The sequence below is a fragment of the Anabrus simplex genome, chromosome 3 (assembly GCF_040414725.1).
Source record: "Anabrus simplex isolate iqAnaSimp1 chromosome 3, ASM4041472v1, whole genome shotgun sequence".
Taxonomy (NCBI): Eukaryota; Metazoa; Arthropoda; class Insecta; order Orthoptera; family Tettigoniidae; genus Anabrus; species Anabrus simplex.
This window is the reverse complement of record NC_090267.1, coordinates 249,812,265-249,835,971: the sequence shown is the minus strand read 5'-3', so window position 1 is coordinate 249,835,971 and position 23,707 is coordinate 249,812,265. Positions and strand designations below refer to the sequence as shown.

Here is a 23,707-nt window from a genome sequence, read left to right as displayed (position 1 = left end):
ATTTTGTAGTTCATAATGTACTTATAAGGAGCCTCCGTTGCTCAGGCGGCAGCGCGCCGACCTCTCACAGCTGGGTTCCGTGGTTCAAATCCTGGTCACTCGATGTGACATTCGTGCTGGACAAAACGGAGGCGGGACAGGTTTTTCTCCGGATACTTCGGTTTTCCCTGTCATCATTCATTCCAGCAACACTGTCCAATATTTCATTTCATTTGTCATTCATCGATCATTGCCCCAGAGGAGTGCTTCGGCAGTCGGCACAATTCCAATTGTCACCGCTAGATGGGGCTTTATTCATTCCATTCTTGACCCTTTCGAATGACTGGAAACAGGCTGTAGATTTTCGATGTACTTATTCTGATCATAAACCGATCTTTTTTAATCTTTCCTGGGTTCGTTTTCAACAGCCATCTTTTCCTTCGGAGAACGTTCTTATATTACAGTAGATTCACCTGCCATATGAATAAAAATTTAAACACATTTGAAATAAACGATAGGAATGAGATTGACCGTCCAATTGTTCACCTCTATAATAAGGTCAATAATGCAAGGAAGTATGTCATTCGTATCGCCAGAAATCCCGCACACTTGCCTACGCGCGACAATGGTGCTGGTCACTTTGTAAACAATGACAATGGCAGCAGATGTAATTTACCGCCAAGTAGCGGTCTTGCATCTTGGGGTAGGGTCCAGAACATCTATAATAATAATAATAATAATAATAATAATAATAATAATAATAATAATAATAATAATAATAATAATAATAATAATAATAATAATAATAATAATAATAATAATAGTAATGTTCTGGACCGTCGTCAAATGTGCGGACCGCGGTGGAAACGGGTCCTGGACGGGTAATGACTAAGAATGCAGTCCGGCCGCGGGTTCAGTACCGCCAAGGCACCCAAGACGACACCACGCCGTATCTCCTGAAGGATTTGATCCATATTATAAATGCTTATAAGAAAAGATGGCAAAGATTTAGGGACCCAACTGACCGGGTGGAATACCTGGACCTAGCCCGGGAAGTACGAAATCGATTGCTGGAAAGAAAGATTGAAAAATGGGAGGAAACTTGCCGTAATCTATTACAAAACGAGTCAGATCGCGAATGTTGGCGGATTCTCGCCGAAAACGATTCAGATCGCGAATTTCGGCTGATTATATATCTAAAACAACATTCAATTATAAATTTCAGTATAATACCGTAGCGAAGCACGGGTATCTTGCTAGTCTTATATATATAAAATAACTTGTCCTGACTGACTGACTGACTGACTGACTGATTCATCATCGCCGAGCCAAAACTACTGGACAGAAAGGAATGAAATTTTGGGCATAGATTCATATTAAGGTGTAGGTGCTCGCTAAGAGAGGATTTTTAGATATTCCTTCGCTAAGGGGGTGAAAAGGGGGTTGAAATTTTAAAATGAGTGTATCTATATATCAAAACTTTAAAAGTTTACAGATGTAAAAATTGGTATTTAGAATCTTCATTAAAAATAAAGAAACATGTATTTTTTTTGTTATCGGAAAATCCCAATAGGAGGGGTGAAAAGGGGTGAAAAATGGGTTGAATGCCTTTAATGAGGATACTTATATCTCAGAAACTGAAGTTATTACAGACCTGAAAATTGGTACTTTTGATCTCTCTTAAAAATAAAGAAACACGTATTTTTTTGTTTTTGGAAAATCCAATTAATGGGAGGGTGAAAAGGGGGTGAATTTTTAAAATGAGTGCATCTATATCTCAAAACTTTTAAAGTTTATAGATGTAAAAATTGGTATTTAGAATCTCCTTTAAAAATAAAGAAACATGTATTTTTTGTTTTTGGAAAATCCAATTAATTGGGGGTGAAAAGGGGGTGAATTTTTAAAATGGGTGTATCTGTATCTCAAAACTTTTAAAGTTTATAGATGTAAAAAATGGTATTTAGAATCCCCTTTAAAAATAAAGAAACACGTATATTTTTGTTTTCGGAAAATTCCAATAGGAAGGGTGGAAAAGTGTGAAAATGGGTTGAATGCCTTTAATGAGGATACTTATATTTCAGAACCTGAAGATTTTACAGACCAGACAGTTAGTATATGGAATCTCCTTTAAAAATAAAGAACATGTATTTTTTGTTTTTGGAAAATCCAATTAATGGGGGGGGGGATGAAAAGGGGGTGAATGTTTAAAATGAGTGTATCTATATCTCAAAACTTTTAAAGTTTATAGATGTAAAAAATTGTTATTGAGAATCTCCTTTAAAAATAAAGAAACACGTATTTTTGGTTTTCGGAAAATCCCAATGGGAGGGGTGGAAATGGGTGAAAAAGGGGTTGAATGCCTTTAATGAGGCTACTTATATTTCAGAACCTGAAGATATTACAGACCTGAAAATTGGTATTTGGGATCTACTTTACAAATAAAGGAATAGGTATTTTTTCGTTTTTGGAAAATCCAAATAATGGGGGGGTGAACAGGGGGGTAAATTTTTAAAATGAGTGTGTCTACATCTTAAAACGTTAAAATTTTACAGATGTAAAAATTGGTATTTAGAATATCCTTCAAAAATAAAGGAACACGTATTTTTTGTTTTCTGTAAATCCCAATAGGAGGGGTGTAAAAGGGTTGAATGCCTTTAATGAGGATACATACTCAGAAACTGAAAATATTACAGAACTGAAAATTTGTATATGGGATCTCCTTTAAAAATAAAGAAACACATATTTTTTGTTTTTGGAAAATCCAATTAATGGCGGTTAAACAGGAGTGACAAATTGGGGTGAATTCTCGAAAGACTATATCTGCAGAATGTCTGAGAAACGTAAAATGTTACAGACGTAAAAATTGGGTATTTGGAATTTCCTGTAAATGTAAAGAAACATATGTGATTTGTTTTTGGAAAATCCCCTTAATGGGAAATAAAGAGGGGTGAAATTTTAAAATGAGAATTTCTACAGTATATATAAAAAAACTTAACGTTACAGAAGTGAAAATGGTATTTTTTATCTCTATAAAAAATAAAGAAACGTTTATTTTTAGTTTTCGGAAATACCACTTGGGTGGGGTAAAAGTGACTGAAAATGGTGTTGATTTCTTTTAATTAGGCTGCTGATATCTCAAAAATGGAGATGTTACAGATGTGAAATTTGATATTTGGAATCTGCTTTAAAAGTAAAGAAACACGTATTTTCGGAAAATCCAATCAAAGCGGGGGTGAAAGAATAATTGGAAAATTAATTGACTTAATGACTTAATTGTATGAGAAAACATACATCTAATAAATATAAAGTTGTTACAGACGTGAAAATTGGTATTTGGATTTCCTTTAAAAACAAAGAAAAACGCGTTTTGGGGGGGGGGGCATCTTGCGGGGCGGGAGTGAAAAGGATTTGAATTCCTTTCACGAGGACACATAAATCAAAAACTGAAGAAGTTTAGAGTTGTGATAATTGGTATTTAGAAGATCCTATACTATTAAAGAAACAAGTAATTTTTTGCCGGAAAACTCACTTGGGGGGGGGGGGTTAAAGGAAGTGAAAAAAGTGAATTATTTTTATGGGGATACTTATATCTCAAAACTGAAGGTAATAGACGTGAACATTTGTGTTTGGAATCTCCTTTAAACATAACGAAACACGCCTTCTTTTAATTTTTCTTTGGGGTTGCGGGGGGGGGGTGGTAAATAAACTTAACGGCGGTGGGGTGTAAAAGGAGGTGAGACCAATTGATTTTGTAGTTCATAATGTACTTATAAGGAGCCTCCGTTACTCAGGTGGCAGCGCGCCGGCCTCTCACAGCTGGGTTCCGTGGTTCAAATCCCGGTCACTCCATGTGACATTCGTGCTGGACAAAACTGAGGCGGGACAGGTTTTTCTCCGGATACTCCGGTTTTCCCTGTCATCATTAATTCCAGCAACACTGGCCAATATTTCATTTCATTCGTCATTCATCGCTTATTGTCCCAGAGGAATGCTTCGGCAGCCGGCACAATTCCTATTGTCGCCGCTAGATGGGGCTTTATTCATTCCATTACTGACCCTGTCGAATGACTGGGAACAAGCTGTATATTTTCGATGTACTTATTCTGATCATAAACCGATCATTTTTAATCTTTCCTGGGTTCGATTTCAACAACCATCTTTTCCTTCGGAGAACGTTCTTAGATATCAGTAGACTCTCTTGGCATATAAATAAAAATTTAAACACATTTGAAATAAACGATAGGAATGAGATTGATCGTCCAATTCTTCACCTCTATAATAAGGTCAACAATGCACGGAAGTATGTCATTCGTATCGCCAGAAATCCCGCACACTTGCCGCGACAATGGTGCTGGTCACTTTGTCAACAATGACAATGGCAGGAGATGTAATTTACCGCCAAGTAGCGGTCTTGCATCTTGCTGTGGGGTCCAGAACATCTAATAATAATAATAATAATAATAATAATAATAATAATAATAATAATAATAATAATAATAATAATAATAATAATAATAATAATAATAATAATAATAATAATGTTCTGGACCGTCGTCAAATGTGCGGACCGGGCTGGAAACGTGTCCTGGACGGGTAATGACTAAGAATGCAGTCCGGCCGCGGGTTCAGTACCGCCAAGGCACCCAAGACGACACACGCCGGATATCCTTCAGGATTTGATCCATACTAAAAATGCTTATAGGGAAAGATGGCAAAGATTTAGGGACCCAACTGACCGCGTGGAATATCTGGACCTAGCCCGGGAAGTACGAAATCGATTGCTGGAAAGAAAGATTGAAAATAGTGAGGAAGTTTGCCTTAATCTCTCAGAAAACGAGTCAGATCGCGAATTTCGGAGGATTATATATAAAACGTTAAGCATTCAATTATAAATTTCAGCATAATACTGTAGCGAAGCACGGGTATCTTGCTAGTCTTTCTATATAGTATTACTTCATTAAATAAAAGAATTATGCTTTCTGAGCATGAATGAACATGATAAATTCTGCTGACCTGATCAATGAATAGTTTTCCTCTCATTTTTACTGTTAACTGCAAACGTATTTGTCCATTTGCAGTGTTTTATCATCACAACTCTCGTACTTGAGCTACAAGCTCAGAGCAATATGTTCAGTATATTAAAAAATAAGACAAATGCAGAAATATAAAATCACTTGATATCTTACTGAAAAAGTACAAGACTATCAGTAGCTCTCAATGGACATTTCTTTATATTAAAATTATTAATAGAATATATTTGTGTGTTAGTCATGCAAAATAAAATATGATAAAAGCCTAAAAAGTAATGTACCGTAGTTTGCAAACTATTGAAATATAATACAAATTCTAGTAGACTGTAAGAAATATGAGAGAGTTGGTAACCCTAGTTTCCTTGGATTTACTTTCATTTTCATAGGGTACCTACTAAATGTCAGATAGTATCTTGTGCAAACTTCCTTATATCTACACTAAAGATATCTTTTGCATGCACGGATTTCTATGTCACAACAAATAGCACAAGACATACAACAACAATATTAATTCTAATACAACAACAAATACATACAGCAATACATACAACTGAGACAAATAGTTAAGATGCATCTAGAGTTAAATTTATTCAATTATCTACAAACCGAATCAATAAAAAAGGAAGAGGAAAGGTTCTAAAACACTAAATCTCTACATGATCCTCAAATGTACAACAATCACATTACACACATATTTAATAAAGTATGAACCTTTGCGGTACCGTGATCGAGATCCTCTGTAATACTGCTGTCCTCTTTCTGAAAATAGGGAGTTTATTTAATATGATAGAGCATCATTGAAATTTTAATATAATATGATAATTTTACTGCCTTGATACCAGGTGGTCCACCAGCCCCTTGTAATGTAGTTTTATGCATCTTGCTGTTTTTACTACACTTCTCCCTAAATCAGGATAATTTAACAAGTTGTGCAATTATGGGTTAGAAGACAGCAGGAATCATGAGCGCTACTATAATTCATTATGCATACCTTGAATGAACCCGTAAAACGAGCACAAATACGAAGAACACGTACGTTGCAACAGGAGGTGCCCACACAGACCAGGAATAGGTATTGTATATGCTGGGAACTGCACACCGCATGTCAAGCCTGGCAGTAGCTCACGTGGCAAAGGCGTGGTAGGACATGTAGTACTGGACAGTGCTCAAAGGTTCCAATCACATGTAACTATATTTTTTACCACCAATTGCCTGGGATGTGGTAAGCTGGTATTTGATAGCTTCCACAGACTGATTTGTTTATTTGGCCCTTTAAAGGGCCATATGTATCATGGCATAGAGTATGGAGGTTGGTTGGACGAGGATGAGGAGGTGATGTCTGTGGCTAGGACACAGGCAACGAGTTAGTTATATCGTACATATTCCAATCTTCGTAGAATGCAGCTAGGGCAAAGTGTGCCCCATTGGAACAATAACAACATGTGACGGTCAGTACGTATGTAGCTGCATGAACTCCCTTCCTTTGAGGCAAGTTACAACACAAAGTTTATTCATTATCTCGTGATGTATTCTAGTGACATTGTGTGGATATGTTACTCAACAATGGAGAACCTAGATAAAATGCTTACCAGGCACAACATCTGTATCAAGAACACTATCCGGATAGATGACAACTGACAGACATGACATTTTGAAGTGTGGAAAGATGTCTGCAGGCTACCACGTCCCTGTGCACGGCCTGTTTGAGATCCTTCCATGATGTCTGCTCACAATGAAGAGGTTGTCTTGGATGCTATTTGGCATAACCCTCGCACTAGCACACAGGCCATCGCACAGGAGAAAAACTCAGCCAGGTGTCTGTTATGTAGATATTGCACACCCAGCGGTTTCACCCGTACTATCTCCACTTACACCCAGAGCTCCATGGTCATGATTTTGAAGCCTGGGTGGTGTTCTGTCAATGGACCCTACAACATTTGGATACCACTGGTCCTGCCTTTTTAGCGACATCTTATTTTCATACAAAGTGCAGTTCCACACCAATGGAACCGTTAATTGCCATAATATGCATTACTGGAGTGTGGATAATCTCCACTGGGTACAACAGGCAGCTTTTCAGGTACAGTGGGACGTGAACGTATGGTATGATGTCGTGGGTGATCACCTCATTGGTTCCAATTTTTTTGCCTCTGATGGGAGAATGCTATGTGCAGTTTCTCCAAGATGGACTACCACTGTTCTTGGAACATGTGCCACTCCTTCACTGCTGCACGATGTGGTTTCAACATGACGGAGCTCCACCGCATGCAGTGGTGGTCATCCGGAACCATCTCCATGTGACGTATCCTGATAAATGGATAAAAAGGGGAGGACCTCTTCCCTGGCCCACCAGATTGCCCGATCTTATGCTCTGAGAATTTTTTATGTGGGGCCATGTAATACAACTGGTGTATGCTCATGAGCTGACTAATCCTTGTCATCTTTGACAGCTCATCACCGAGGCATGCCAATCCCTTATGCCAAAGTTGTTGCAACATCCCAAACGGTCCTAACAACATTGCGCGCAGCTCTATATTGACCATAGAGGGCGTCAGTCAGAGCAGGTGCTGCAATAAATGAAAAAGGTAACTGAAATCCTGTCACATGTTTCTTAGCCTCTTCTAACCCACTCCATACCATATGCCACCATATCAATGGCCCTTTTCAGGGCCAAATAAACAAATCAGTCCATGGAAACTATCATGTATGCAACCTTGCCACATCCCAGGCAACTGGCTCTAAAAAGAAAAAAAAATGCTTGTGTGGGATTTGAACCTCCTAACTCTTCACCACTATTAACTTTCAGATATCAAACTGTGCACCTGCCAAATGAACTATTGCAAAGCTTGACATGCACCAGGCAGTTCGCAGCCTGTACAATAACTGTTACTGTCTGTGCAAGCATCTCTTGCTCTATGGTACATGTTCTCCATATCTATGCTAGTTTTACAGGTTCATTTGGGGTACTCATAATGAATTAACAGTGGCACTCATGATTACTGCTGTTTTCTAGCCCATAACCACACAGCTACGTTATATTACCTCGGTTTACAAAGAGTGACCGATGTATTTCAGAATTGTAGTAAACGTGGCGTGTTGCATAAAACAAGTTCACAAGGGGTGGGTGAACCTCCTGGTATAATAGTTATAATAATGATGAGATAGACACAACAATTATTCTGTACTTCACATATACCAGTATATATACTTTTTGTAGCAGTTTCACACTGTACTAACATACACAGAAATTTTCAGGGAAGGGTTGAGACCAGGAAGGTAGCAGCCATAACCCTAATTGAAGCGTGCGGCCGAATAAGAGTCTATGTTACATTTTTACCCATGTTGAGTATTTGGTGGTGCAAAGGTTTATGGACTCTCTCGTATACGATTTCCACAAGTTATGTTAGAGAATTAGTTTGTGCAGAATAAGGGTCTGTGTGAGCACTTTCCTACCACCAGGCATACTGAAGCTCTCCATCCTTTTCAAGCTCATAACTCGAAATATACGGGGTGTAACATAGACCCTTATTTGGCCGCACGCTTCAATTAAGGTACATCCCTCGGTGAAAAAAAATTCCACTAGAAAGCTGTTGACAGTGGGGTTTAAACTCACTACCTGCGAAATGGAAACTAATAGCTGTACAATCTGTACCATGTTGCCAACTTGCTTGACGCACGCACATTATTGTTGTTATTGTTTTGGTCGGTCGGTCGGTCGGTTAGTTGGTCGGTCCATGTTCTTGCTTACTACTGTTCCACACACAAGCCCAATACAAGACTTTGAGTTACTTCTCATAGTTTCGACTGCTCTAGTGTATTTCTATTTTGTCATTTAATATCTATCTCCACTCAGAAAAGCAGAACTTAACTAAATCACTCAGAAAAGGAAATAGCTTTGAAGAAACCTGTATTGAAAAAAAAATTCTACAAACCATAATTGCATTCATTGTCCATTTGGCAAACTCTTGCCCACATTTGAAAGCATTCATATACTCTTCCCACTTTACTTAATAGATGGCATGTTAAAAAAATACTTGTGGCAGATACTAGTTTCTTGTATCCAAGGTAATGGCCAAGATTTGCAGAATTTACACAAGAGAAAAATCAACAGTGTTGTTCAAACTGGCTTTTAAAAGAACTCTGGTAAACACATTATTTTATTCATTCATTAAAAATTCTCTTGGTATTTTTATCCATCTACATAGAGTCTGTAATTTTGATACTTCAGGTGTTGACTGTAGATAACTTCAGTGATAATAATAATTTCATATTACTATTTCTAGCCAAGTGCAGCCCTTGTAAGGCAGACCCTCCGATGAGGGTGGGCAGCATCTGCCATGTGTAAGTAACTGCGTGTTATTGTGGTGGAGGATAGTGTTATGTGTGGTGTGTGAGTTGCAGGGATGTTGGGGACAGCACATACACCCAGCCCCCGGGCCATTGGAATTAACCAATGAAGGTTAAAATCCCCGACCCGGCCGGGAATCGAACCCGGGACCCTCTGAACAGAAGGCCAGTACACTGACCATTCAGCCAACAAGTCGAGCCACTTCAGTGATACAACGTGTTTGCTTGAACAGAATCCTGGAATTGATGAACAAGCTCCCTAGGTGACATTTTGACAGTTGATATTGTTATTATCAAGACAGAAACAACATCTGGCAAAAACTTAAAGACCAAACCACTATAATTACCTGGAGAGTAATTGTCATCCTTCCCTCCAGCCACAGGCTGCTCGCCCATCGGACCTGAGAATGAACCCATTCGCCGACGTGTTAGCAGAGGTGAGCCGGTGACCGAAATGTCTTCTTCCGATGTCATACAGCCGTTCTGTAACTTCCGCATCTGAAAATAAAGACTCATAATAGGTTACAGAAGCAGAAACAGAGTGGAGGTGGAAAGGCTTCAACTGCCATTTCATTAAGTAGATGAAATAATATTGTATGTATGTATGTATGTATGTATGTATGTATGTATGTATGTATGTATGTATGTATGTATGTATGTATGTATGTATGTATGTATGTATGTATGTATGTATGTATGTATGTATGCCTTTCATATAATTGGAACAGAAGTGGTTGAACCTTGGAGAACAATGGCTGATGAGTTGCTCATTCGTTTTGGGAGAATGGTGTAATTATAATGCCAATACATGAACAACAGACTGTTTTACTCAATGGCATACAGTTAGGGCACAGTGTGACCAAGTTCGTGTTTTTTGGATTCAATGTCAGACAAGTTTGATTATGTAAAAATATCTAAATACAGTACCGGTATATTATTAATGGATTGAATTTGAGAGAGAATTTCAAAATAAGAAAAGTAATTTTTGTGTCAATGTAGTTTGGAGATATTAAATATTGATATTTCAATGACTTCCTAGGTTGTCCTTCATTGGAGCATATATTTTTTTTAAATACATAGCCTACTTTGGAATCCTGAACAGTGAGGTTGCAAATTATCTTACAAGTTGGAAAGTTTCATTTGAAGGAATGTGAGAGTGCACATTGTTGAATACAGCGTGGGCTGGAATATTTCTACTTTTTATTGCCCAAGGAAAATGAATTAAGTATTTATAACATTTAGCAAACTGCAAATGGCAGAAATAAGTTTTAATCACAAATTAGTGAATATAAATTAAAGAGTGATAACTGTTTCTTTCTCATGTATGTGCTGTTTGTAAACTCTGATGCATATTGTTGCATAACAAAATGGCGAGTGTATCCAAGCATGTAAATAATTCTGAAAACTGTGAAAATGAGTGATGTGCTTTTAATTGCATCTTATAAGTTACAGGTATGCCAATGTGGACCAGTGTGCATTAACATTATACCCAATATGATGTGCATTTAAAATGGATTGGAATTGGGAGGCATGAAAAGCATAGGCACTTGACCAACACCAGGTGAAAGATGGGGTAAAGACACCTTAGGTAATACTTTCACTTTTCTTTTTTAGATTAAGTAATTAGTAGTAGCATTTCTTATTCATATAATTTTTTGAAAGTAGTGTGTTTTTCCTGTAGCTAACCTGTAATACTTCTGTATGTGCACGTTTCTCTAGTAGGTCTTCATTATTGGCATTTGGTATTTATGTGTATGATTTGAAATATTCTTAATGATGACCATGTGTAATGGAGTTATGGAACAGATCTTTGAAACTGTTCATCAAAACTGTAATAGTGATTAATAAGCTGAGAAGTTCATTACAGTGTTATCTTAAAGACGTGTGTGGGCGTTGTAGTTGGTACTCTTAAAGATGCTGGCATAATATTGTATGCGATATTCTTATGAACAATCTAAAGAGTAAAGTCAGAGTGTATTTATGCAGTTATCAGGACATAAGTTTAAGGATGCAGATCATTTTTAAGTTCACCTTCAAGCGTTACTCTACTTGATGTAAGAAGCGACGGTTATGCACGTATTTTGTTGTCTTTGAAATGTTAAATGCTGAGATATGATTGCAATGATCATAGTCTTCATAATATAAATAATTATATACATGTGATCACAATGAGATATGAGTCAAGTGTCTGTGATATATAAAGATTGCATAGTAGGTTGAGATAATGACATTTAGTCATTATGTCATAAAAGATATGATAAAGTCTTTGAATGATAAATAAAACGGAGTTATGTTGGAAGATAACGTTATTGATTTTTGAGGAAATTGTAGAGATGTGCTTGCGTCACTTATTCGTGGAATTTGTGTCATTATTGGTCAATTATGTGCATGACTTGCCCTATGATGAGGCAGAATGTACATTGAGTATTGATTTCAGGTACCATCTTACAAAATATGAGTTAGATTTGTGCACGATTGCATGCATTTTTATTCTCATGGGATATTGTACAGCGTATTTTGTTCGTTTTTGTTGCATTTTGATCATTTTACAGGTATTTAATGTTGTGAGTGATCATTTATTGACATTAAGGGATACCTTTACTCAAATTTTAAATAAGTGATCATTAAGTAACATTATTAATTTTCCTTTTATTTTGTTTAATAAGTCAATATTAAGAAGAACCATTAGAGAATAAGGGAAAGTGCAGGTATTGCTTAGGAAGCCACACTACAAAATGCGATATTTAGGATAAGACAGATTATTTCACTTCACTCCCACTGTGGCTTTGTCAATGAAATTAATTGCATGTTAGAGTTCATTGTGATTCAGTTTATTACGGTATGTTTTTAGACAGTAACGTTCAAATTTTATTTTCGTTTGACAATGTCAATGTAGGACGTGTTGTAGAATGTGGGTATGAAACTTTTACAGTAGATACCACATGGATGTCCATTCAGATGATATTTTTGTTAGCAACAATGGTAGGCCTAGTCAAGAATACACAGTTATAACCAAACCAACAATTCTTGATCATTTGCAAAGGAATTCTCTTCATTATGTTCTTAAATGTTATGATCTTTGTCCACCTGATTCATACTGATTTCAAATGTGTCATTAACTTCCACTTGACTTAATTATAAAAAGGAAAAAAATGAGAATGATAGATCCTTTAAAGTACATAAACATAAGTGTTATTATTTGAGTATTCTGTATTCTGTTAGTGCCTTATCCTCCCTTACTTATATAAATCTACAGTTTGCTTACAAGTCTTTGATGATTTATGCAAGCTATAATGTGCACCCCCCTCACCCAATACAAAACCTTAATGGCCCAGGGATAGATTTTTGCAATATTGGACGAGTTAGTGGTCAGACAATTTCATCAAACCCAGTATGTATGTATGCATGCACATCCATCAAAAGATAGTATCAAGTTATATATAGAAAAATAGGAATATGAATAGGAATGCACAATAGAATTAAACAATGAGAGGTCAGCATCACAAGAGGGAGTAATAGAAAAGGAGTCAAAGGCAAACATGTAAACACAAAAGAATCGGGACAATCTCCACATCTTCATACATTGCTATCTGTCATGATGGCCCCTATATGAGTGTTGAATCCCACCCTCTTGATGAACATGGGGAGCACAAAAGAGCTCATAAGGGATTGAGAAGAAATTAATGTTGAAGAATTGGTATTGATGCCAAAAGAGCATATCTGTTTGAATTCTAGGGAATTTACGTGGGTTCTGTCTTTTCCACTAATTGGCATTACTGTTTCAATTGTACAAAAATTAAAAGTATTATTTAACTACAATAATGTTATTTATTTAACATCCCTTCAATCACTACACATTTTAGAAGATGCTAGGATGTCAAATTTTATCCTGCAGGAACATTAATTTGTTAGAAGGCAACAACACGGTACTGTCACATTGAAACATCTAAACATACTCAAATGACACATTGACCTCTGCTGGGATTAAACTGATTATCTGGCGAACAGAAGGTCAACGATTAACGACTAGCACCATTCAGGTTGGTTATTTTAACAAATATATAAATCTGAATGTGGTTCTCTTTATCTGTCCTGCCCACAACTGTGAGCTTGCATCCTGGAGATAGTGGGTTCGAACCCCACTGTTGGCAGCCCTGAAGATGGTTTTCCATGGTTTCCTATGGTTTCCCATTTTCACACCAGGCAAATACTGGGGCTGTACCTTAATTAAGGTGACAGCCAACTCCTTCGCATTCCTAAAGCCTTTCTTATCCCATCGTCGCCATAAGACCTATCTGTGTTAGTGTGACGTAAAACAATAAGAAAAAAAAGTATCTGTCCATCTTTCTTTCACATAAAACCTACTTAAATGATAGAGCTCAAATTTGTCAAACTTTTAGCTCATGCCTTTGGTTATCCTATAGGCTACTTCCCACCACTCTGTCTCTTATGAAGACCATGCATCAAAATAAAATGTGAAGCATGTCAGAAGTAAATGTATATCTGGGAACCTTTAAAGTGAATTTGCTGTCTATCAAGGTTACTTTAAGTTCAGTTTCCTAGATAAAGATTTATATGTATTTTCTTGCTAATAGTTTTCCAGGAAGAAATGCTTCTTTTTCTTTTGGTGCATGCTTTATCCAATAAAAATCTAAATGCTGGGGGTGTAAATACCCAATTTAGAATTGCATCCCATACAAATGCTCATATGTGTTTTCTTCATAGCTCTTAATGGATAGCCAGAAAATTGTGCTTGTTTTACATGTTAAAAGAGCATTTTGAGCATGTGGTCGAGAGTGCCCACATGTCCAGCACAGAGTTGGAAAACCTGTACATAAAATAAATATTGTAAAAACCTCCAAGATATTTTGAAAATTAACTACACAGTAGCGAATAGAATTCAATAACAATCAATAATATATGCTACAACATATATGTTTGTTCACTGGTATTGCTCAGAAGTGTATAAGAAACTGCACACACTTCTTCTATGGCAGGTTAAACTCACTTTCATTCAGGTAAGGAAGCAAGGTGAGACTGAAGGATCACTCCTACCACTTGAGTGATGACAAAGGCAAACAGTGAGGAAAGGTAACATGCTACCATAATGTCCAGACCACCTCAAATTTCCTTTGTCTCATGGTACAGCAGGCACAACCTACTGTAGCTTGAAATGCATATCAAATTGGAAACAATTCTGTGAATGCAAAGACATGGGTATATGCTAGTTTAACTGTAACAGAATTTCTTAATGGTATTTACAATTCTGCATGAGATCATAAGGCAAAGGGTTTATCATTACTGTTCTGAATTTTAAACAGGTGAAATGGATCCAGTTAGTTTTGTTTGGATACCATATGCAAGTACTGTATTATAGAAAGCTAATAAAAGTATCATTCCACCTTTGGAAAGATTTTTCTTCATTCTCTAAAGGAAAACAAGATGATCATCTTACCTTGAGGTCTGAAGACTTGTTCTGAGGGAAACCAGACCGAATATCATACAACAAAGAGTCAACAAGGTTGCATTCTGATTCTGAGCCATTAGTACCTGTTGGTCCAGTCACTGAAAATGAAAAAAGTGCAAATAATATTACCTAATGAAGACTAATTTTGGTATAATAGTAAAGTTAATTTATACCAAAAATTAATAGAAAGGGAATGAAGAGTTACCCTAGTATTTATGAAGGACAGGAAGTATGAAAAGTTAATACGAACATATACTAAGGATAATCAAAGTGGTATTTGAGTTTTGAAGGCATGCCCATATGTTATTATTTTATTATATGTGTTATTATTACCTTACAGTATATTTTATTACCTAGTATCATGTGTGCAATATTCTTGTGTAATCCTTCCATAGTATAACTGTATAACTTTCCTTTCATTCTTTTAATTCACAGAATATTTTATTTTCGGTGATATTTTTTAAATGCTTCAAATTTCTGTGTAGAAATGCAAAGAAAGCTGAGGAATGCAGGTATATGAACTGTAGGCATCAAGGCATATGAGGGAAGAGTTTGGGAGAGATAATTAGATTCATTGGCACTGACTTTGTGGGAGCAAGGCATTTCCTGCCCCCTTCCCCTCAAAAATGATCTTAAGTGGGCAGAGTACTATTTTGCCTCCACTTCCCACCCAAAAAAATTCTCCTCTTAGATGTTAAGTCACCTTAAAATGTGGAGTTCGGTAGTCTTCGGAGCCTTGAGTTGTGAATTACAGTGTAACAAAATTTAAAAAGGAAGTCCCATGTCTGGTTCTCTCAGGTCTGCTGCAAGATAGGTTGAGCTGCATGGATGGGGTTATAATCAGAGAGTCCGGTGAACTCTTGCTAATGGTTTTGGAAAGAGAGTGGGGTACTTCCCTTGAAACGTTGGTTGAGTAATGAGTTGACGGATGACCCGAGTTGACTGACAGGTATGGCAGCTACCTGGACTCTCTAGACTCTCTGGAATTTCCTTAGAAGTAATCAGTGCAGTTCACATGTTAACCATGTAGAGGTGCAGGATTGTGATTTATAGGAAAGGTAAGTTTCATAAGTGTGAGTTAACACAGTGTGGTCAGAAGTAAAGAGATATTTGAGCAAGGTAGTAACTTTCTGGTATGTGGGTCTCACAATCACAAACCATGCTGTGCAATAAATCAAGAATTCATTTCGAACAGTGTAAAAAGAAAGGTGTGTGACATGATTCAGTTGAACAAAGGCACAGATGTCCATTCTTTACAATCATAGATACCGGTAAAAATGTTAATTGTTAACATTGATACTTTCACAACCCGTACTTGTAGACATGATATAGGCTTTCATGCTTATGCTGTTTATGTTTCACAAAGAACTTTGTTCTAAGCCTTCAGAAGAAAATCTCAACTGATCAAGAGGAAGACTTCTACTACCTCTACGTAAAGAGTTTTTTCTTGACACAGCATAAGCCCAAAAGCTTATAATATATCTACCAGTGATGTTAATTGTTTGGCTCCCCATTTTGACACATCATCCTATAAGTTCTTACTTGAATTCGAGCAGTTTCTGCTTAGGAGTGATGTAAACAAAAACAAAATTTTACAACTCCATAAACATAATGTGGACTCTGGCCGTCTTTTTCTTCACAGATGAATGTTTCGTGAGTCGTTGCTGGAATGAGGGAAAAATAATTGATAACTTAGAGGACATTACCAATCACTTCAAGAAATTAGTTCATCATAAAGACGTCCGGCTCAGTGGCTAAATGCTTAGCATTCTGGCCTTTGGTCCAGAGGGTCCCGGGTTTGATTCTTGGCTGGGTGAGGGATTTTAACACAATTAGAATTCAAGAAGGTTCAACCTATTCAATACAAAATGTGTTGTACAAGGTGTTCACAACATATTATTTATTATTGCTAGTACCGGTTTTAACGCTTAATGGCATCATCATCAGCTAGAAATCACAAAGTGGGCATAGTACATGTCATAAAAGTTGTATAGATAATACTTACATTGCAAAATACAAATGATAGGCTGTTTTCTCATTAAAAGCTAGAAGAATGATGTGTAAAATATGGTGATATAGTATAACACATAAAGGCATTATAGTCTAATGAGGCAAGTGAGTATTATACAATAAAACTGGTATGATGAATGAGAATAAAAGTCTTCATATGATAATAAAACGATGCAATAAAATTGTCCACTCTTCTATTGTTGTTCAATGGAGACATATATAAGTCCAGGTCCAGTGTTGTATGTGGTTGGCAAGACCATCAAATATTTGTCTAAGGCCGGGACACCTGACGTTGAGAGGTTGAATAAAGTTGATTTATAAGGTTGTCTCAGCTCAACGTGGGTGGTGAAGCTTAAAAGGAAGAAAAAACTAAGTTAATGAAATGGATAGCTAAAAATGGGATCGCGGCCAAATATGACGAGTGAACCCATTTCACACAACTCTTCTCACAACATACAACCAGCACGCTAAACAAGGTGAGTCTCATATCCTATCATATTCGGCCGCGATCCCATTTTTAGCTATCCATTTCATTAACTTAGTTTTTCCTTCCTTTTAAGCTTCACCACCCACGTTGAGCTGAGACAACCTTATAAATCAACTTTATTCAACCTCTCAACGTCAGGTGTCCCGGCCTTAGACAAATATTTGATGGTCTTGCCAACCACATACAACACTGGACCTGGACTTATATATGTCTCCATTGAACAACAATAGAAGAGTGGACAATTTTATTGCATCGTTTTATTATCATATGAAGACTTTTATTCTCATTCATCATACCAGTTTTATTGTATAATACTCACTTGCCTCATTAGACTATAATGCCTTTATGTGTTATACTATATCACCATATTTTACACATCATTCTTCTAGCTTTTAATGAGAAAACAGCCTATCATTTGTATTTTGCAATGTAAGTATTATCTATACAACTTTTATGACATGTACTATGCCCACTTTGTGATTTCTAGCTGATGACGCCATTAAGCGTTGAAACCGGTACTAGTAATAATAAATAATATGTTGTGAACACCTTGTACAACACATTTTGTATTGAATAGGTTGAACCTTCTTGAATTCTAATTGTGAATCTCAGTTCAATATGGGAAAATGAAGTTCTTAGCTTACAAATCAGGGATTTTAACCTTAATTGGTTAATTCGTCTGGCTTTGGGACTGGATGTGTATGTCGTCTTCATCATTAGACATCATCTTAGGTAGAGCACCATCTTCACAGACATACAGGTCACCTAGGCTGTGGGCCGATGACTTGTTAGGCCCCTTTAAACAACAAGCATCATCATCATCATCAACCTATAGGCCATCTACTAGAAAGACCTGCACCAGGCCTCTCTGGATGTCATATGCCATTATTATTACTGTCTTAAAGATTTTCTCTCAGAACTGTTCAAGTTTAAAAAAATAATTATGATAATTCCTGTGAAAACTTCAACAGCTGAGAGGTTTTTCTCAGGGCTTAAAAAAGGCTTGTTTCTGTACAAAAATAGGGCAGCAGAGATTAAATCCATTGAGCCTTCTGTATGTAAGCCTTCACAAATAGGCTGCTAAGGGATTAAATCTGGAGAAGGAGAGAGATGATTTTATATCAAGAAATGATTTTTTTTTTTACAAGCTATTATACATCATACTGATTAAACTGACAAAAGGGCTAGGAGTGGGAAGGAAGCAGCCGTAGCATTAATTAAGGTACAGCCCCAGTATTTTGCCTGGTGTGAAAATGGGAAAATATGGAAAACCATCTTAATGGCCACCGACAGTGGAATGCAAGCTCACAGCTGCGAGCCCCTGACCACATGGCCAACTCACTCGGTATCAAGAAATGAGATTAAAAAGTGGGCATTCCCTCAGAAAACTATATTTCCCAATGGAGACTGTTCAGGCGTTACATATTTCCACATTTTGTATTGTGAAATGAACAATACACAGTAATAGAATATTTATTCAAGAAAATGTATTTATGAAGCAAGTTCTATGTTTTTAAGTTGTTTTTTACTTGTGATTATTTTTGATTGCTTCATACATAAGACATTCCTTGAATCAAGTTCGATTTTTCTGTTTACTTGCAAATATTATTGAAAAATCAGTACAGTATATAAGACTCGTTCAAAAATGAATTTGAGAAACAAGCTCTATTATTGTTCTGTTCGTTCTGTCTGTTTGTGAATATTGTTAATATATAGGAATGTTTACATTAATAGGCAGTTGTTCCTCATTTCACATGCCTGTTTTCATGTTAATCATGGCCCCACCCAATAATTACCCGAAGGAATACCATTAGGTCTCCCACAAACAATGTATAGAGAAAGGGGAGAAACTATGGAAGACAGGAGGGCTAATGTTTTAAGGGGAAGGAGATTGATGGCTAAGGGGTCTAGTCAGGGGCAGAGTTCAGGAGGGGTAATGGTGATGAATCCGTATGAGTCACTGCAGGTAGAACAGCAGAGGGAAAATGAGGAATGGGGAAGTCTTGCAGAGAAGGGGAGAGGTAGGATGAAAAGAAAGGTAGGAAAGGAAAATGTAGAGTATAAGATTGGGAAAGGGCAGTGGAACAGGGTCATGGGAGGGAGAAAAAAGAGGAGGAAGCAGATTCTGCAGCCATCAGAAAAGACAGAGGAGAGCAGGAGGGCAAGGGATCACATAAAGTGGGCAGGGTTAAAGCTTAGGTCATGTGGTACACCACTGTTAGGCATGTCGGGAAAGTATGTGGTGGAAAGGGAACAAGAGTAGTGTATTATCCAAGAATTAGGTTAAGGTAGATGTTGAGGAAAAATGAAGGGAAGGAGGAGGGTAAGGAGAAGGTGGTAGTTTTCACATTGGTATCAATGATATAAGGCAAGCACGAATGGAAATGAATATAGTTTGGGATGTGTGGGATCTGGTTAATGAAGCATGGGAGAAGTTTAATGGAGCAGTGGGATACTGTATAGGAGGGAGACTGACTGGAAGGTGACTGGGGGTTTAAATGAGACTATGGAGTGGGTATGTGGAAAACTGGGACTGAGATTTGTAGATCCTAATGGGTGGATAGGAGATAGAGATCTGCACTCAGATGGCCTTCACTTGAACTGCAGTGGAACATATAAGTTAGGAGGTTTGTTTCTTTAGGAAGGTTATAAGGAGGCACTTTCAGGGAAATGGAGTCAACTAGGAAAAGGTGATGAGAGTACAGCGAGCTGAAAGTCAAATAAGGATGAGATAAAGTTATTAGTGTTAAACTATGGAAGTATTGTAAGGAAACAAGTAGAATTAAGTACAGTATAATTAATAGATATATATTTACTGGCATTGTAATAGGAGTTGAATTAGACCGAGAAATATTAGGGATGCAGAAAATTTCTTCCAGAACTGGAGTGTTTGTCGTAGAGCCAGGATAGAATCGAAAGGAAGGGGAGTATTCATGCTGGTGAAAGAATAATTTGTAAGCTATGATAAAGCTAAAGAAGAGAAACATGAAATTCTTTGTGTAAGGCTCATCTCAAAAGATAATAGGTACCATAACATGATGTCTTTGGGAAGTACAGACTGTAAGAGGTGATGCTGATGTAGAATTATTTGATAAAATAATCAGCTATGTAGAAAACAACACACAAAGGAACATGATTGAAACAGGTGATCTCAATTTATCAAGTGTTAACTGGGAATGTAATGCAAAGGACAGAAAGCATAACCAACAAATGGTAATTAAGTCAGTCTGGGAAAGACAACTGATTCAGAAAGTGATGGAACCAACTAGAGGGAAGAATATTCTAGATGTGGTGCTGGTAAAACCAAATGAGCTCTGTAGAAGAACTGAAGTATTGGATGGTATAAATGATCATGAAGTAGTTTTAACCGTAGTTGAAAATAAAATTGATAGAAAGAAAGTATTAAGCAATAGGCTACCATATGAACGATAAGAGAGGCATGAGGTAGGTTTTTAATTATGGTTTGTGGAAAGTAGTAAATAAAAATGTAAACAGGTTATGGGATGGGTTTAAAGCTATTGTTGAGGAGTGTGAATAACGAAAACAAACTTTAAAGGTGGTAAGGAATGGCAAAGATCCACTATATAACAGACAAATAAAGGGTTCAGAAAGGAGGTACAGGTTAGAAAGAAATAGAGTTAGGAATTCTCACTGATGTAGGAGAGATGGAAAGAACTCTTAGGAAATTGAATTTAGCAAAAAAAGTCATCTATGGATAACATGATGTCAAGCATAATTTGTAGTTATATGAATTTTAGAAAGAAAAAAAAAAAAAAAAAAAGGAAATGGTATGTATAGGAATTTTAAGGTAGAAACAGGTTCCAGGAAGGATATGCTAGGAATCATTATCGAACAAGAAAAGTGTATACGTAAGGATTTACAGAAGGTAGAAGTAAAACCAGCAGTACCAGTATGTAAAGACAATGTCTATATAGAGGAGATGGCGTGGAGTGACATTAGTAGATGAATAAGCTTGAATGGAGTTTTAGAGAGTAGGAAAGATCACAATATGAATATAAAATTGGAATTCAAGAGGACAAATTGGAGCAAATATTCATTTAGAGTAAGACTTCTTTCCACCTTCTTTGAAATCATTGAAGAGAAAATTAGGTAAATAGCTGAAGGGTCCTGCTACGATTGATTGATTGATTGATTGATTGATTGATTGATTGATTGATTGATTGATTGATTGATTGATTGATTGATTGATTGATTGATTGATTGATTGATTGATTGATTGATTGTATTTAAATAAAATATATAATAGAAAAGAAAATACTAATTTTATTACATGTATATTTATTCTTCTTGCTAAGCCAGCTGTCCTTAGTGTGTGTGTTCTTTATACCATGACTATCCCATTGGAAAATTGAGAGGAAGCCAAGAATTTATCCAGAGTTCCATCAACCAATCATTAGGCCTTCTTGAAGAAGCTTAAGATTTTCTCTAAGAGAATTGGTGTGAAAAATGAAAACCCATTTATAATCTCCCTTGTTGTACATAAGTTCAATGACTCTTTATCCCATCAGATAGGCATTCTATATCTTATTAGTTTGTAGAATGTTTCTGGTCCTCTTCCTTATATGATGACACACTCGCCCTACATACAACCATCTCCCTCCCATTAGCATTTCCCACCTTGTCAGAAGTGAATGGTTCTCACTAGACCAGCTGGGGAGTCCAGATGCTTCTACTTAAATGTGCTGGACTCTATCTTTCATCTTGTCTGTCTGACATTTCTTACTCTACTATCATTCTCTTTTTACCCTGATAGTATTATGTTCTTTTAAGATAGAAAGAGTTTTTCATGGTATTCCTCTTTCTACATCCATAGTACATTCAGTTACAATGAGATACAAAAGAATTTTTGACTCACTTTGCTGCCTACGCTTTGCTGCGAGTTGTTCCTCACGTTGTCTACGTCGTATGGTAGCCTGCTCTTCTTGGACACGTCGCCGTTCATTCTCAGCTACTGCTTGGCGGAATTTTACACAGAAACCATGGAACACCCGAAAGCATTCCTCCAACTTGAATGTACCAGGATCTTCACAGAAGAAATCAGACAGCGACTTGCGGACTGACTCTAGTTCTTCCATATCACGCTGCAAGCCAGTTACCTCTTGTTCTGCCATCTACAGTTAAGCACAGTTTTATATTTAGTGAGTAAAACTACAGAACATATATAAAGTAGGTAATCTAGAACGATCAATGAGAAAGTATCGGAACGATCTTAAGAGTCATTGGATTAGTGTTGTGATTTCATGACTGGCATGAATGAGACTATTGGACTGCTCTGCATGGACTTGAGTCTACATAGAAGTGTTACACATGAATTACCTACCTATAAAATGGATGTAGTTATGTATTAACCATTCAGAGAGACTGTTGCTACGCCCAGTGATCATAATAGATTTGTTCAGGTATGCTTGTTTATTTATTTATTTATTTATTTATTTATTTATTCACGAAGCACAAGATACAGCTACACTGAGCAAATTTCACTTGCACTGTCAACAGACTATTTAACAAACGTAAACTTTCATAATAAAATATAACAAACATAACAAAATATAACAAGATCAGGTACACAGCCTAGTAATAACAACCGTCCAAATCGAAAACCATAAGAATGTCCATATTCATAGCCAAGTCGTCGTGGGTCAAGATGGCGGTATAATCCCTTCACATCAACTTATCTTTAAGAGGCTATTTACACACCTCTCGAATACACTTTTAGATTTGTTCAGGTATGCTTGTTGATTGAACATTGAGACCTGACTGATATTACTAATGGGCACTGGATAGTCACCATAATATATTGTATATATCTGGTAAAGATGCTTCTTTCACATCCCTATTATCATCAGGCAGGTTTCAAACATCCTCATCAGGTTGGTAAACCCTATAGGAGACTATTTCTAGACTTTCAAATCTGTGACAGAGCAAGGAATTGAACCAATTACCTCTTAAACAATAAGTACTGTGATTACTATAACAGGGAAGCAAACCCAGAAATGCTCTGCATAGTGTTATTCAATTTAGATGAGCTCGTATTTAACTGAATTTCATGATAAATTGCTTGCCACTGAGGCTAGAAAGTTCCTTATATGTTGTCTACATGAGCAACCTCTCTACTTGTTGTTTTATGATTTGAAAAATGCCTTTGATGCTGTCCCAAACCTATGTGGGCAGTGTTGAGATACAGTACTTGGTTGCCCTGAATGCTGCCCCTTTGAAGCATTAAAAAGACTAGATTAAACAAACCATGAAAGTCACAAACATCAATCCTCAAAACTGGAACACACTCACCAAGGATCGCTCACTGCACTGAACCACCTCTACCACTGTTGAACTGTTTGAGCAAGAGTATTGCAAGCATGAAGAATC

General features: G+C 36.8%; 1 protein-coding gene across 1 annotated transcript in view; it reads right to left on the bottom strand.

Annotated features, from left to right (window-relative positions):
* form3 (formin 3) overlaps positions 1-23,707 on the bottom strand; it is a 962,880-nt gene that overhangs the window by 35,092 nt on the left and 904,081 nt on the right. The window contains exons 16-18 of the mRNA XM_067142982.2: positions 22,197-22,452; positions 14,812-14,921; positions 9,704-9,854 (exon numbers count right to left, since the gene is read on the bottom strand). Of these exons, the coding sequence (XP_066999083.2) occupies positions 9,704-9,854; positions 14,812-14,921; positions 22,197-22,452 (517 nt within the window). The remainder of the gene's footprint in view (positions 1-9,703; positions 9,855-14,811; positions 14,922-22,196; positions 22,453-23,707) is intronic.